Consider the following 17,491-nt stretch of genomic DNA (forward strand, 5'->3'; position numbering starts at 1 on the left):
AAAATCTTAAAAAATCTTCCTGGAATGGCAGCTGAATCTTCTTCAAAACTGGAGAAGGTACTACTGTATCTGAGGGTAGAAAGATAGTTTAGAAGGTATGCAGCAGGCCAGTTTTTTGAAGGGTGGGGATGAAGGGTGGGGATGCCACCCTTCATCCCCAGGTCTTCATCCCCAGGTCTCACTCCCTAGATGCAAGGCTAAAAGAAGGGCATCTTGCTATCAAGCCCTATGTGGGGAAGATAAATTTCAAAAAGCAGGTGGCTGGTGTGAAAGCCTCCCCTGCTTGAACACAGTGTCCTAGTCTGGGTCAGGTCTCTGCATGTCCTCTTGTAAGCAAAGAAAATGCAAAGCCAAATAAACAAAAATCCATAGCAAAGATTTGCACATGAGATATGTAGACAAAGCTACACATCTGCTTGAATACCTTTTCACTGCACCTCCCTGTGGTTTTTCCAAAGGTTCAGTTTCTCTATTTTACAGTAGACACCTACCGTAGTCTGCAATTCAACATGGCTTCCCCTCTCAATATTTCAGAGCTCCACAATAATTCTGTTATATGACAAATTATCAAAAGGATGTCTGCAAATCTGCTACCGCCCAGAGGTTAAGAAAGTCATAAGGCCATTTAAACAAGAGTAATGCAATTCTTGTGGAACACATGTATCCCTTGATTAAGCAGCTTCTTGTGACATGACAACTATTCATGGAAATACTTGTTTTTTGTAGAAATACAGATCAGAAAAATAAAAGGGCAAACCTTTTCTAGGAAGCAAGAGAAAAGCAAAAGGTAGAGACTCATCAGTTGCAGTGACAGTATCCCATATGGGTTGTTGTGGTGTCTCCCATGCAAAAGGTACAGGAACAGAAGAATAGAGAACATTTGACTTGGGCTTATCAGCCTGCTTCCTAGTTCATGACAGGGATGTGGACACCACACCTATAATACAAACATGTATGAAAGAAAGGAGCAGTTAGTACTCCAAATCCAGTAACCTCTTTTCCATGTTTTTCTTCTTGCACATAAATTCCCTGAGCTTCCCTAAATTTAGCTCTACCATCCTGTACACACTGGACAGCTTATTTGTGTTACTATATGTTTCATACTTCCCCTTAACCGTCCATCCATCATGCTGAAAAACAGAAATGTATGCCTAGATTTTTTTTTTGAGGCCTCCAAGTATATGGTTAAAAGATGGGGCAAAATAGTAAATATGGAAGCTTTTTGGAAAAGAAGCATCACACCAAATATAGAAAAGCTGGCCTTTGGAAAGCATAAACTTTCAATACCAGTTTGACATTACAGTAATGCACATATTCTCACAAAGGTTATGCCTGGCTTTCAGAAATTGACCAATACCATTATTGGAAAATACTTTTTAATGCTCAAACTTTATTCATGAAATGCAAACCAAGAGTTTACTTTTCTTTGCAAAACCTGGCCAACAACAGGGAGACATCCAAAGTGGTAAAAAGCAACAAAAAGATCACAGTGTTAATTTTGTGCCACTCACCTGATGTTTTGGTGCTAGCTTGCTTCCTCAGGAAGGGGAATTGTTACATGCAGTGTTAATATTAGCTTTCATTGAAACAACAGTGAACAAAATCAAAATATATATGGATGAACTTCCTTTCGACTGCATTTTGGAAAAAGAATTCCACCTGGTGCCCTGTCTGAACAGAATAACTTGCCAAATTAGATAGTCTAGATTATCATATTGCATTGTTCACAAAGAAGTTCCAAGGCTAGAATACACACACAGAATCAAAGTCAGAGTTCAAATCCAAGACATTTAAGGTACAAGAGTTCAGGTAAGAAAGTATTTCTTTTTATCAGCTAGATTTAGATCAGAAATAATTTGTAATAAAAGTTGCTCCAGATTTATGTAAGTAATTAATACACAGAGAACCCTGAACCATGAGTCTTGTAAGAGCAGAGTGTTGCAAATACTCAGAGCCTTGCCACTTCAAAAGAGAGAGCTTCTAAATAAAATTTTGCTTACTAGGCTGCTTTAGAGTAATGATATTATTTTCCTCGTCTTCATGTCCTTCTCATTTCATGTCACCTTGCCCTAAGTGATGTAGTGTTTCACTAAAAATATTTGTTTAAACTCAACATGCTCTGTGACCTTCCAGCAGCTACCCTTTCTGCTATGAATGACTTTATACAGCAAGAAAAATGTTACTGTTAAAGGGCTTCATAAATAAAACCCATTCATTTATATTACAATTAGCTACTGAAATCACTTTTTGGAACTTTATTTCTGGATATTTTACTGTGGCCAGTATTCACATATGCCTAAGGTTCAGAACTAGTGCTAAGAACTGACAAAGTTTAGTTTTGCTGTAGGTGAAAGTTACTTCAGAAAGCCATATCTCAGATGGAATGTATATAGAACGTTAAGCAAGTAAAACAGCATACATAGAAATACACATTTTTCCCTAGAAGACTTATTCAGAAACACACCTGTGATTTCTTGTTTTTTATATGATACTCTCCCTCATTTATGGGAAGAGGAGATTTAAGGTTTATATTCCATGGTTTACAACAATCTATATTTTCTTGTAGCATCTCAGTGTAAAAGATAATTTGGTCAAACCATAGTTTAACAAGCCAGGATATAAAAAAGATTGAATGCATCTAAAGTATTGAACATAGATTGCATGAACCCTGCCACAATTCCTTTCTGCTATGAAGCTTGCTGGGCATTTATAAGCCCTTTCAGAATGTGGACAAGGTTTTTGCATCTCTCACATACTTTCATAATCTCTTGACCCTTGCCTTTCATGACTCCTTTAAGCTAACCTTAGCTGACTGGCCAGACAGATCTGGGTATGGAGGACACATTATGTGATGGATTGATATCTGAAATTGAAAGTGCTGTAACTATTCCTGGAATCAGAGATTCACACTCATTACCTGATCACAAACCCTCCTTCTCTGGGAAAGGCACTTGAGAGAATGGTACTATCTCATCTGCAGGTGCTCTTAAAAAAAAGGATTATTTGAATCCATTCCAGTCTAGGTTCAGACTTGATTTTGGAACAGAATCAGTCTTGGAACAATGATTTCCTTTCACAGGAGACCAGCAAGGGGAATGTGACTGTATTACTTCTTTACTCTCAGCATGTAGAGTAAGTGACTGGTAATTAGGAGCATGAACTGAGATCTGAGAGCATCCTTAATCCAATCAAGTCTCCTTCAAGATGTTACTGTATGACCTTGGGCAAGCCATTGTTTCTCATATTCCATCTATAAAAACAATGGTGTATCTTGCAAGATTGTTATAATGTTCCATGACATCATGTAAAGCATTTTGAACACTTGGGGAAAAGAATTAAAATACTAAGTAGTAGTATTAGTACTGGACCACTGTTGCATCACAGCATGCTGCTGTTTGTGCATCTTCATATTTTTACTCCATGTACCTGGTTGTGTCCTGCCGTAGCTTAGTATCGCTCAGCCTTGGAACAAATTGATATAGCAAAGTCAGTAAGTAGACAGAAGCACTACCAGTTCAGGCAAGAAAGGGCAGTGCATAAGCAGGATCATGTCAGAAAACCAAGGAACAGCAGTTTGAGATGTCAGTCAAAGGAAAAGTTTGATTCAGTTACTGAGCAAGCAGCAGCTCTCAACTGAGAGTTTATAAGTGGCATTCTCACTGAGGACTCAGAGATAGCACCTCAGAGGCTTCCAGAAGAAACCTTCATCAGGAGAAGAGCTCTATTCACAAGTAGGTTTAAAAAAAAACTCATGAGGAGTCTTCTGTGAACAGGAGCTACTTGTATGAAATCTTTTTGCCTGCTCCTTAAGATGTTGCCTCTCTTGAGGTTGTCTCTCAGAGTCTGAGGTCTGCTCTGATGACAGATGGACTTGCAGCCTTCTCACCTGGAGGGTTAGGCCCTGCCTGTTCTTCTGACATGGTCTGTTCTTCGGTGATGTTTGTCTCTGGGAGCGCTGACTGGACTTCTGATCATGATTCCTTTAGTGGGGCCATGGCAGATTGCTACTGAAGGCTTCACAACCTCTCAAGCCTTCTTTTGCCTGTAGCACCAGGAACAAGTCACAATACTTTTGACAGTGGTGTTATATTATTGCTGTTACTGCACTGGTCTTGAAAACAGTGGTTTAGATGATGCAAGGAAAACTGATAGTCACTGTGCCATGCCAGCAGGAGGATCAGAGCAGCACGTTGTTAATTTTTAATAGTTATTTAATTATAACTCCTAAATCATTCTCTGTAATGCTGCCACCTAGTCCCTGGTCTCTCCCCATCTTATACTTATTCATATATTTCTTCATTTTTGTGTGTAACATTTTACCTTTCCTCTTCTTCTAGAGTTTAATTTATATTCCTCTTTGCATAACACTCCTGCTTATTAATGTTGTTTTTAAATTTTGAGCCTGCAGCATTCTTTATTTTCAATAGCTGGTCATTAAAACTGAAAGCTGGGAAGCATCCTGCGGGAGCATCAGCATCCTGTTTTGTGGATGAAATGGTAAAAACATGATTCTGGAGACTCACACCCTCTAGGCAAGGTGTTTGCTTCTGACAATAAGTGCATATCACTGAAACATTCCCAAGAGCAACATCTGATGCCGCAGTAATAAAACTAATAAACTTCTGGATTTCATTTCTTTTTGTGGATTAAATTGCAGCCATTCGGCACAAGGCATCAGTTTCCTAATTAATGCTGATCATCCCCATGAAGGCCTTAAAAGAGTCATTATTCATAACAGCATCATTTAAGCTCTATCATAAAAGTTAAGCAGGATTAAAATGCAAGTTGATCTAGAGTTCGTGTGTAGTTAATGTCTGTCTGTATAACATGGGTAAAATCTATTATGGGATAATAGTACTCCCAGATGGTGGGAACCTGTTTGCATCCCAAATTTAGAGTTGGAAAAACAGAAGGAAAAATAGATTTTTTTTCTTTAACCCTGATAGTTGGAGCTGATGTGGCACTGCTAATCTCCTAATAACGGTTAAAATATTTCAAGTAGCTATGAAACTGCATTTTTCTTTGATGTCCTTTGATGTAAATTTCACCTCCTTTCCACCATCTTAACTATGATTGCACATTATATAAGAATTAATATTAACTAGACTTTTTAAACATAAGTTTGAAATTATTAATAGAATTAGCCATGGTTAATCTTAGTTCAATGTAACACTATTACCATGTTAAGCTCAGGTCTTGGTGGCAGAGTCAGTGATCCTGCAGCTTACTCAAAATCTTGTAACCATCGTAAAAACTCACCAATGTAATAAATTTGTTTTGAGGCTGTCATATCCATACTGCATTCTGCATTGCAGACTTGAAAGTTCTTTCAGCATTAATGCTAATGAACAGTTGATACTTCCCATTAGGATGCTATTGTAATACATGAAGTATATGAAGAAGGGGCAGCTGCTAGAGATGATCGACTTTGGGCTGGTGATCAAATTCTGGAGGTAAGATTTCTGTTTAATTCCTAGCAGCTGGGGGTATGCATTGTACTGGCATTAAAACAAGCACAGGGCTAAATTACTAGTTTTATTATCTTGAATATTGCACATAGAAAATATGTGCCAGTTCTTGCTCTGTTTACAATAATGTTGCGCTCTGTGCCCATCTCTTGATTTAAGCTCTGAAAATTATTTCCAAAATATGAAAACCATGCATATATCAACTTCAAAGCAGAATTTGTTATATTCTGCAATTTCTGGTCAAAATATCAGCTGAAGCCATGTTTGTTCAGGCCACTGCATGGATCTTGCTGACGTTCATACATATTGTGTTGAGATGCTGTATCAGAAAGTGCTAAGGAAGAAGTTTGTAAGTATGCCTCTGATGACAGAGCAATTCAGGGGCTTTGTGTGAATCCCTCAGAATGAGCTGTTTTCCATGGATGATACACATCAGGGGCAACCAATCAGAAGGGCTCTACAGGTCCAAGTGAATATTGTTGTTCTTGGCTCTGTGAGTCCAGGACAGCATAAAGAATTAGTTATGACTTATTTTATTGTAGTTTAATTCAATATTTGAATCTGATACATCAAAGTCAGTTTATTGCACTATTGTAAACACAAAGAACATGCAGTCTGTGAAACAGGTCCCACAGTTACCATTCAGTTGTGTTGGAGCAGGTCTGGTTTCAAGCTGATTTGCATATCAACCACAGTCAAAAGCAAATAGGTAAAAGCAAAGTATAAAAACCATATACAGGTTGGTCCCAGGTTACAAATGTCCAGGTTACAAACAACTTGTACTTACAAACACAAAGACTGCTATAAACCCTATATGACTATCTCTAGAGAAAAGCTGTGAATATCTCTAGGGAACTACATGACACATTTGGTGATGTGTCATCAGTCTCCTCATAGTTCCCTACAGATATTCATGACTCATGACCATCTCTAATGAATCTATATCTCTATGGAATCATGACATGTTCCATAGAGACATAGATTCATTGGTGGCATGTTTCTCAGTGGCCATGCATTTCCCTAGAGATACAATATTCACAGCTTTTTGTTCTTCAGTGTCTAAACCTTAGACTACAGTGGTAACCGCCTCCTCTCCAGCAGCACAATCAAACCCTTACTCTTCAGCACCAGGTCTATTTCCATCATCATCAGTTAATGTTAGACTTAATGTTAACTCAGAATGTTCTAAGCTGTTTTAATAACTGTTTCTTTTTTCTTTTTACAATATCATGTACCTACACACATATATATAGATCTCTCTCTCTTCAGTACCTGTAGTTACATTATTATTACTGTTTTATTTGCATTATTTCAATGGTGTATTGCATTTAATATGTTATAGTGAATATGGAAGTGTTTCTGAAAGTGTTTTATATGTGTACAAAGGAAACTACATATATTAAGGCAAACTTTTGGCTTACTCATGTGATACAAGTTACATACAAATTCAGCTTAAGGGCATTCTCAGGAATGGAACTCATCCGTAACCTGGGGACTACCTGTGCAAATCCCTAGTCCAATAGTGACACAGCATCAGGGGATCGATTTCAAGTTAACCTAGTAGAACAGGATCATTCTGACTATTAATAGAGGGTCCTCAAGACAGACGAATCAGAAAGGATACCTGTAAACATCAACTACACCACCAGGGAGCTAACAACTCTATATACCAGTAATTCAGAGAGTAAAAAACTGATAATGATATAAGTCATAGAAAAGATTTTGACAATAGAAAGATTTGTCTGGCTTCTGCCACTTAATTTGCACATCACTGAAAGGAGTATTTTTGGGTGGTTTACGGCTAGGGTTATTATATGTGCAGTATCCTGGATCGGTTGATAAACCTATGCTGTTTTAACTATAATATTACCTTTAAGACCAATTTGAAGTTGCTCTAGTGGTCTTGTGTGCCATCTGTTGGAATCTGTAAAAATATTTGGTTGCATTTTGAATTACATGATTGCCATCTAAATTTTAAAGGAGAAGAACTATATTTGCAAAGCATCCAGAATAGTATGTTACATGGAGTAAGGACCACTGAATTCAGTTAAAGTTCCTTAAGAAGGATTAGATTGGACTGGATTGGATTGTTAGTCCTTCAGCTTCTTGAGTTTACAACCCTGTGCTTTGGCATAAATAATTCAGGGAAATTTACATTTTCAAGTTTTAAATAATAAATGAAGAATGGATACTGCATACATTATATTAAAAAGAACAATTAATAATGCTGCAGGCAAGGTATCAAGCACAATGTTAAGTGACCAACACACTGAAGGATATTGATTTACAGAATTTCTGTCTCTTTTAGCTTAAAATGATGGCAACCCAAAATGAAGCATCATGATCATACTGATCAGTAAATGAGAAGAAGGCATTAGCACAGAATGGGTTGATTTGGCAAGATACTAAGCCATACTTCAGGATTAAGAAGCCTAGGCTCTCCCTTCTGTTCTTCAGCATAGCTCCATGGTGAAATTCGGAAGCTTTTGTTTATATTTTTGAAATAAGAACAAACTGCCATTTGTTGTGTCTATCAAATCCTGCAAACTGTGGTTAATGTTAATTAAAGTTAATGGAAACATGCCAGCTTTGTAGTGCTTGTTTCCAACTGTGGTTAATCTGAAAGAAAAGTGGAAGCCTCTGATCTCACAGTTAACCAGATGTGTCAGCTCCTTTCAGCTTGGCTTTGGAAATCTAGTGCCTTGAGATTGAAAGTTCTGGGGTTTCTGTGTAGAGAAGGGATCCAACTCTTTCATATTATAGTCTGCATAGACAGATTCGTCTGCTCTGGAAGAAGAGGCTGAAGAGGAAATGTGGATAGAATCTTGGCAGTTTCAACATTACCTAGTGAAGATTCTCAAGCAGAGCATGAGAACCAGCCAACCTTAGAAAAGGAGGGAGACATTTCAGAGCTGTGGGGAGGAAATAGAGTTCCTTCCTCCAGTCAGGAGATGACAGGCAAAGCGAACAGACCAAATTATGTTCAATATTCCCACCATCTAGCCCTCAATCAGCAAGGGCCTCCCTGAGGGTGCAGTCAGAAACTGTACTGAAAGGAATGGAAGGAGGGGAAGTTTCAGTTTGAATTTAGCTCTTTACATGGGCAGACACTTTCCCCATATCTCAAGGAGGGTGCTTCTTTTATCTATACTGTTCTGTAACCTGCTAAGTTTTAATAAAAGAATGCTGCTTCTAAAGTCTGCTGAAGAGGGAAAGTGAGAGGGAAAGAGCTGCTCAAAACAGGCTGTATTGGGATTCTCACAGATTTCCTGTCTATATAATGTATAAAATAACCATTCGAAAATGTTATAGAGTTATCTGTTTCTTTATCCAGCAGAAAGCTTTCCTACTTTGAATATGTTGGGGTTTTGATGTATTGCTTTACTATACTGATGAAAATCCAAGCAACAAGGAGTACTATGACTATAATATGCTGTTCTTATTCCAGGTTAATGGCATAGACTTGAGGAATGCTAGTCATGAAGATGCTATCACAGCCTTGAGGCAGACACCTCAGCAAGTGCAATTGGTTGTATATAGAGATGAAGCCCACTATAAAGATGAAGAAAATTTGGAAATTTTCCATGTAGACCTACAAAGGAAAATGGGCAGAGGGCTAGGACTAAGTATTGTTGGAAAACGGTAAGAACTGTATTCAATAAGATCAGTTGACAATAATTTTATAGCAGAAAAGAGCATTATAGAGCTATGGCATTCAGTATAAATTTGATACAATCTGTCTTAGGGCCTAGATGAAATGCCTTCTGCCCAAGTCACTGCCCTATTTTCAGGGAATGAGTCTAGAACAAGGATTTTGTCTGCTTAAAGTAGCTGAAGATCATTGCCATGATTTATAATATGGTATTTAGAGTGGCAGTGGGTTCCTATTATATTTTCCCCTTCCATGTGTGTTTGTGTGGCAGGATGGGATTGGCATGAAATGATACGGCACAGCAACTGTCTAGCAGGAACTTCATTTTAGCAGTAACTTCACACACACACGTCAGACAAGGAAGGAGGAAACAGACTATGATGACACTGCTGCTTGACACCCTCTGTTAAATGTTAATGGGGATCCTTGGTTGTTCTGTTCTGCAAACTGAGGGCAGTGATGAAACTAAGGGCACCATGGTGGCAGTGGCTAGATAACTAGCTAGCTAGCTGCACAGTGGCCCCTGAATTCCCTATATACTTTGATTTGGGAAATCAGGGTTAACAGATGCAAGATGGAGAGTGGGACACAAGGCAAGCAGCGGCCAGGCATGGGGCAAATATCTGTATCATCATGAGGCAGTGCACAAGTTTTCAAGAGAAAGGAAGATGTAATTTGAACATTCATGAGTGGTCTGACTAGGACTAGGTTTTGTATAGAAACACAGAAACAGAGCGAGTCAGAAGGGGCCTCCCGGGCCATCTAGTCTGACCTCTGGCACCAGCCGGCTCCGCTCACGACATGCCCACCATGTGGACATCCAACCTATCCTTGAACACCCACACCGATGGGGCCTCAACGACCTCTCGTGGAAGCCCATTCCACACCCTCGGGGTCCTGACTGTCAGGAAGTGCTGCCTGGCATCCAAATGGAACCTTGGCTCCCTGAGCTTTGCTCCATTGGAGTGTGTCCTGCCTTCCTCTGCAGGGGAGAACAGGTCTCTACCCATCTCCATGTGACATCCCCTCACATACCTGTATGTCGCCAACAGATCCCCTCTGAGTCTCCTCTTCTCCAGGCAGAAGAGACCCAGTTCCCTCAGTCTCGCCTCATACGGCATCCCCTGCAAACTGGCCACCAACCTTGTGGCTCTACACTGCACTGACTCCAACCTGGCTATATCCTTTCTGTAATGAGGGGCCCAAAACTGAACACAATACTTCAATTGCGGGCGCACCAGAGTCGTGTAGAGTGGTAGTAATACCTCTCTTGATCTAGAAGCCACACTTCTGGCTATGCAACCAAGGGTGGCGTTTGCCCTCTTGACCACCGCATCACACTGCTGACTCATGTTTAGCCTGCAGTCAACCAGTACCCCGAGGTCCCTTTCACAAGTGCTGTTCCCCAGCCACTTGTCACCTAACCTGTACTTATGACACCTTTTCCTATGCCCCACGTGCAAGACCGTGCACTTATCCACATTGAACGTCATCCTGTTGTCTCCTGCCCACTTCCATAGTCTGTCCAGATCCTTCTGGATCTGGAGTACCTGCTCCTCAGTTGTGGCCACTGCTCCAGTTTTAGTGTCGTCTGTGAATTTGATCAGCAGACTGTTCACCCCTTCTTCCATGTCGTTAATGAAAAGATTAAACAGGATCGGCCCCAGGACAGAGCCCCAGGGGACCCCACTTATTACTGGCTGCCATCCCGATGATTCCCCGCTAATGGTTACCTTCTGCTTTCGGTCAGTCAACCATGCCCTAATCCACCAGACAGTGCTTTGGTGTATCCCAAAACTCCTCAGTTTATCCACCAGGATATCATGGGGCACTTTGTCAAAGGCCTTGCTGAAATCCAGGTATACCACATCCACTGCATCCCCTCCATCTAGCCATCTAGAAACCTTGTCATAGAATTCCACAAGGTTTGTCTGGCAGGACCTGTTTTTGCGGGCCTGTATCAGGTTGATTGTACAGGACTGCTATCTAATGTTGGCTGCTTAATAATTTAGGTGGTTTTACCTCTGGTCCAACATGTACAAGGTTGTTGTCTGCAGTTGAAGATAAGATTTGAAAAGGGTAGTTGTCAAAACCAAAACATTAAGAATTTAACAGCATGTATCTTATTAAGTGCCAACTGATCCTGGCTTTGGAAGTTGTGACTGAAAGACCAAGAGAAGTATGGGTGCATGACACCAAAGTTTTATCCAGGTACAATGCATACAGGGCTTAAGATCTTGGACACCTGGCAGAATGTGTTTATACTTCATTTTAAGGCCAGAATGTAACCTAAGTTTAGTTGTTACTTAGAAATCAAACATGATCCAACTTTCTTGACATTTTATTGCCATTTTAAAAATAAACTTAGTGCATTGAGTCTATTGTGTTACTTATCCTAGGCGGGATAAATCTAAATGTACTTTTGGGAATGGTAATTATCTTTTATGAGCAAATTGCATTTAGAAATTATTTTTGGTTGTACAATAATATATATATTTATTGCATTATTAGAAATGGAAGTGGAGTATTTATCTCCGACATTGTCAGAGGAGGAGCCACTGACCTTGATGGGAGACTAATCCAAGGGGATCAGATTTTGTCCGTCAATGGAGAGGATGTTAGGCATGCATCCCAGGAAGTGGTTGCCACCATTCTTAAGGTGCGGGGACGATAAATTGTTGAGAACTTATCAGCAATTATAAGCATTGCACAAGGGAAGCATATAATATTACTCAAGATGAACTATCACTGTTATGCTGTGAATTGGTTCTGTATAATCCTGACCAAATACTAAGAATTTTTTTAGGGGGGGAGGGAGGCATGTGGTAAGATCACTGAGGTGCAGGAGTGCAAGAGGTAGGCCCTTTTGGGAGCAATCCCAGCAATTATGCAGCTCTTTAGTCAAGCAGGCCTTGAAAACCTACTTCTTCAGTTCTGTCTTACCAAAAATATTCAAATGGCTTGCTTGATGCAGAATAACATTCTTCTAATAATCATATACCTTTGTGCCTAATGTATCTTTGTACCTTTCCTTTTATGTTTGGTGAGGGCACAATCATGAAAAGCATAAATACTTTGAAATAAAGAATATTATATGGGGTGAGGATCTTCATTTTCCTGACAATTCCTATAATAGGTGTTTTGACAAATTTAGAATTTGTGCATTTATTTGCTATATCTTGGAATATTTGTTAATGCAGTAAAAGCTGAGGGACCTTCGTCAGCTGTTATTCTTATCCCTTAATGATACAGCCACAAGGCTATCTGCATAGCTCTTCTTTCCTTACCATCATATATCCTGGCATCAAAGGCTGGGAGATGATAATGTAACAGCTTAATTTGCCAAAAGAAATTAATATAGCCATTAATGCTGGAGGCAGAGAGAGTTTTGATTGATATATATAAATGAAAGTTGTGCTTATATGGATAAATCTCAGTGGCAGATACATTTTTAGAAGAAATAATTGTACATTTGCTTACTTTGTAAAATATAGATTGGGATGGTTCCTCTTCAAATCATATGGACTGGGGAAACAAATGGTGCCATATGTAAAAAAAAGAAAAAAACTGTGTGCATAAGTGGCTGAAAAATGTCATCCTTGTGACACTAGTACAGCTTTCTCTGATCTAGTTCTACAGAAAAGGAGTTTTGACATAGAGAGAGCCTTAAGTATGCAATACTCTCATCTGCCATTTGAAATCATGCAGTCCATTGACACTGTATAGGTTGCTTTTTCAATATTGGAAATGGGCTCTTATTCTGGAAAGGAATTCTGCTTGCTGCCCCAGAGCCAGCTTTAGCCTCTGGATTTCCTAGATAGTCATGCTCCTTTCACCAGAACGCCAAGCATTTGGTGCTTTCTCGACTTTTGCAGTCTTTTCCCCATTCTAAAAGGTTGAAATGCATCTTCTAAGGCTTAGTTCCAGACAGTAAGAGCTTTCAGCTTGTATTTAAAATATGTGTAAAATACTAGCTGAAATATGACTGGTGCTTCTGACCTTGGTCCCTTATACCTTTTCCAGAGCTTCTCTGAAAACGAATTCATCTAACAAAAGTTCAACAGCCTTCCTTTGAAATAGCATTTTCAATTGTTTGTTATGATCTGTTAATGATTACTTGGAGCAAACAGGTGCAAGAAGAGATAAGCTTGATTTTGCCCAGGATATACCCTTTTCTAATAAATTAATGCATTATATAGAAAGCTATATTTGTTTCATATTCTAAGTGTGCTCAAGGGCTTGTGCACCTAGAGATTGGACGACTAAAGGCTGGCTCTTGGCTGTCATCACGGAAGACATCTCAAAACAGTCAGGTTAGTAGCAGATAGTATAATATCATATAGGAAATGGATGATATAGAAATCAGTTTGTGATTACTTTGCTTTATCATGTGTAATGTGGGAATCTGAGACAACAAATGTTAACCATTGATGCAACATAGCAACACTGAGGGACAGAACAGGGCTAAAAATCCTATTTTAGAAATAAATAAACATGTTTATAATTTACAAATAATGTTATTAGGCTCTGATATTTTAATACAATAATTGTACAAACAGTCATGCTCATTTGAAGCCAGCACAGTGGCTAACAAGCTTAATTGTAATAAAAAGCTTGCAAAACAATTAAATGGTCTCACTGAGTTGTCATCTGAAACTAGATTGCTTCTTGTAGGGTGGTTTGTTTGTTTGTTTTTTCCAACAAGCCACCCAGCAAGAAGCAGTCTAGTCTACTTTTCAGCCTTTCTAAACACCTGGAGTCTTGGGAGTAGATGGAAAACTGGGGGGCATTGACCCCTGCACAGGACCTCAAAACCCTGACAATCTTGAAGTGAAGATTTCTATCCCCCTTTGGCAAAGAAAGAAGACCTGTGCCTATGCTTTCACTTGGCAGCTCATCTTTTGACAGCTGTCATTATAAATTGAACCAAACCCTGGTCCATGGTAGGAGCCTGATGCCTTTTAACAGGCAAGGCTTCCCATATTTAGCCATGAAATTGCACACCTCCACAGTTGTACAGGTCTGACTAAAAAGAAAATTGTATAAATTTATTTTAAAAAGTGAGCATTTGGGTGCATTTTAAAATGAGGTGTCCCACCAGTGAAGCTGCTTCCATGTCCTACTTGGGCATTTTGAAGGGGCTGTCAATTTGGAGATCAGTGTTCATTATCTCCTGGGGAAAGGTGTGGGGGAGGAGAAAGGTGTGGGGGAGTCACATTGTGTGAAAAAGGTTGCTTGTGGTTGCAGCAGAGCAGGGACAAGGCTGCCTCTACTGCCAAGTCTCTGAGACACCAGCTGGAGGACTGAGGGGAAAGGAGGCAAAATGAACCCAGTCATCTTTGGAACACACAGTCCATTCTTCTCACAATAACTAAGTCCCTGTAGCTTATTGTTAGAGTGGGTTAGCATGAGGTGCAAACCTGTCTGCTGTATATGAAACACTCTGTACGGCTGAATTAAGGAGAGGATATAATATATTCTGACCTTAGAAAGCTGCCAAACAGTCACTAGAATTTCACAGGAAGGCGATGAGATTTTTAACAAAACTACTAGTTCTCATTTCTGTTTGCTGTCATTCTCCAGTCTGTCTGCCCATCTTTAGTGAATGCCCAGATGCCAAACCTTGACATCCATTTGGTGTTTTGCTGCATATGGACTATTGCACACGACTTGCACTGGTCTACATGTGTATTATTTCTTTACCTTCTTTCCTGCTAGTCTGAAAAATACACTAGAGATTGAAAGCTACTGCTAATGAATTTTCCATGCTCCCTGAGGAGCACTAATCCAGATTCTGCAGACATTTCATTAGCACTCTGTATTCTGAAAATCTATTTAGCCAGAAGAGTTTGAGGAGGGGTGGGGTCTTCTTTCAGACACAAGCCTTACACAGCTGTGGCTTTGTAGCCGGGATCCAAATATGAATGAGTGAAACATTTGGGAAAAATACTCTTAGAGTCTCAAACACAGAGGGGTAAAAGTTTTTCCTGAGAGTAAGTGGAAGAAGGAAGAACTGTGTCAAAGTCACAAACACAGAGACTTTCTGTGCATGCACATAGTCATTCTGACCGGTCTATCTTTCAACCTTTCAATAAGGGGAACACTTCAATAAGGGGAAAACTGCATATGATCATTATGCAGTTTTGCTTAACATTAACATGAGTAGCTATCCAGGAGAGTTCTTAGTAGCACAACCTTTCACTGCTTTGGGAAGTATCATCAAGTGGTGCAATGAGGATAGCACATTGCAGGTATTTTTGGTTTAGAAATACTGTGGATAATGCAGAAGAGATGCTGTAACCCATGATGCATGCAGCTGCCTTTGAATGTTTTAGCTGCTACAAAACACATTTTGGTTTCTTCTTTCACCTGACTAGTTTTGCTTCTAATTTTCAGATTAGCCAACACAGCGTTCATAGCCACTTCCACCCTACATTTGCTCCAGTTCTCTCTACTTTACAGAATTTTGTCAGCACTAAGAGATCATCTTCTGATTCCTCTCACAGGAACTCAGGTATGGAACCGCATGTGCAACCAGTAACCCTGCAAATTATACTAGAATTCAGTGCTTTTGTAATGTTTTGGCTCATAAACTTTACTGCTAAGAACACCCAAAGGCAGAAGAAGAAAAGGAAGACCAAATATGAGATAGATTTTATATATTGCGATTTATATCCTGCCTTTTTCCTACAAAGGGCTCAAGGCAGCTTACATCTTCTCTCCTCCTCCATCTTATCCCCACAACAACAACCCTGTGAGGTAGGTTGGGCTGAGAGGAAGCACAACCTTGAACTTTGCATAGAGGTGAGCAGGGCTGTGATGAACAGGGCATTTTGGAAGGTTTTTATTCATAGGGTTGCCATATGTCAGAGATGACTAGATGGCACATAGCAACAACATAAACCTCACCTTTGTTTGTTTGTTTCTGTGCGTAGCAATGCCAAGTAGTAATAACAGCATGAGGAAAAGCTCCAGGAAAATCCAGGAAAAGTGCATTTGCTCTGGAGAAGGAGGCTGCTATAGGACTAATCAGAGCGGTTGACCAGCATGATGGCCTGTATTAAGGAGGTTCTTAGCTGGTGGTAGAATGTGGAGTGTTTGATTATGTGGCTTTGATATGCTGACTACTAGCGCTGTGGTTGTTCATACAGCATGACAGCCCACTGTGGGCTATCTGAAATGCAGCTGCATGTATATCTCACACACACCACAACTTCACCTTGGATTATTGAAGCCATGGTGAGGCTTCTGTACATTTGGAGTGCATGCAGTACCATTTAGAATGGGCAAACACTGCTCAGTGGGTTACACGTCATGGGAACCCAGTGACAGTAATCCACAATTAAACCCACACTCATTGGGTTTACATGAAATAACATCCATCAAATAAGTGTTGCATGTTCAGCCTGGCACCTATGGGCACCATGGCTTGTTGTGGGCTAAATAACCCAGGATGAGCTGGAGTATGGCATCCAATCCCATTCTCTGTTTGAACCAGGCAAAAGCCTACTTGGGACCTCACATGCAGTTGCTCTTACTCACTAACATTAACTGCTGGCTATTACCACGAATGTTCAATAAGCTACTTGCACATTGGTCGTTCATCTTCCATGCCTTTACTAAATCTGGAAAAAGATCAGGCCAGGAGCTTCCTTGTCAAGTATATGATGTTTTGCCTAGATTAGCTGTCAATTCTATTTACGTACATTATGTTGTAGTGTAGATAGTTAAGTATTGTAGAATATTTATGCAGAACTAACCTAATAAAGTGAAATTTTAGCAAAGTCAATATATTGTCAGCTATGGACCAAATCGCTGTGCATTTCAGCTTGTGTGCCTGCACTTTAAATACTGAGTTAAATTCAGTGGAAGGTAGCACATTCAAACTCTCCCCAGTGCATATGGGATTCAATGTCTAGCAAGTGAAACTTTGAAAGGCAACCACAAACCATAGTCCTCTGATGGCATTATCTCTGAATTTCAGAAACTAATTGTTCATTTATTTTTATTTGGAGCAGACATGAGCCCAAGGACTGTAGAGATAACAAGGGTGAGTGAGTTTGTTCTCTTAACTTTTCTTGCCTTTTTCAAGCAAAATTCCAACTGTTGAAAATTTATCAACATTGAATGGGAACATACTGTTCGTAATTTTTATTTATAGCTGTAATATTACTATGTGAGGGGAATATTATCCATTGAAGCTTCCTCAGTCCTTCCATTATCTCACTTCAGCTTTGCATATGTGCATATTAGAAATCCTATGTTCTTTGAACCACATACAAAGGGATCAGTTACATATTGTACAATTCCTTTCTGTTCAGCAAATGACTATGGTTTCCATGGTGCCAAGGATTTCTCCTTGCACTGAGTT

At 39.7% G+C, this 17,491-nt stretch overlaps 1 protein-coding gene across 1 annotated transcript in view; it reads left to right on the forward strand.

Annotated features, from left to right (window-relative positions):
* Positions 1-17,491, forward strand: part of PATJ (PATJ crumbs cell polarity complex component) — a 186,254-nt gene that overhangs the window by 147,833 nt on the left and 20,930 nt on the right. The window contains exons 34-39 of the mRNA XM_044430263.1: positions 5,370-5,453; positions 8,917-9,110; positions 11,632-11,779; positions 13,347-13,433; positions 15,517-15,634; positions 17,139-17,170. Coding sequence (XP_044286198.1) covers positions 5,370-5,453; positions 8,917-9,110; positions 11,632-11,779; positions 13,347-13,433; positions 15,517-15,634; positions 17,139-17,170 — 663 coding nt within the window. The remainder of the gene's footprint in view (positions 1-5,369; positions 5,454-8,916; positions 9,111-11,631; positions 11,780-13,346; positions 13,434-15,516; positions 15,635-17,138; positions 17,171-17,491) is intronic.

The sequence above is a fragment of the Varanus komodoensis genome, unplaced genomic scaffold (assembly GCF_004798865.1).
Source record: "Varanus komodoensis strain SLA01 unplaced genomic scaffold, ASM479886v1 scaffold20_1, whole genome shotgun sequence".
Lineage (NCBI taxonomy): Eukaryota > Metazoa > Chordata > Lepidosauria > Squamata > Varanidae > Varanus > Varanus komodoensis.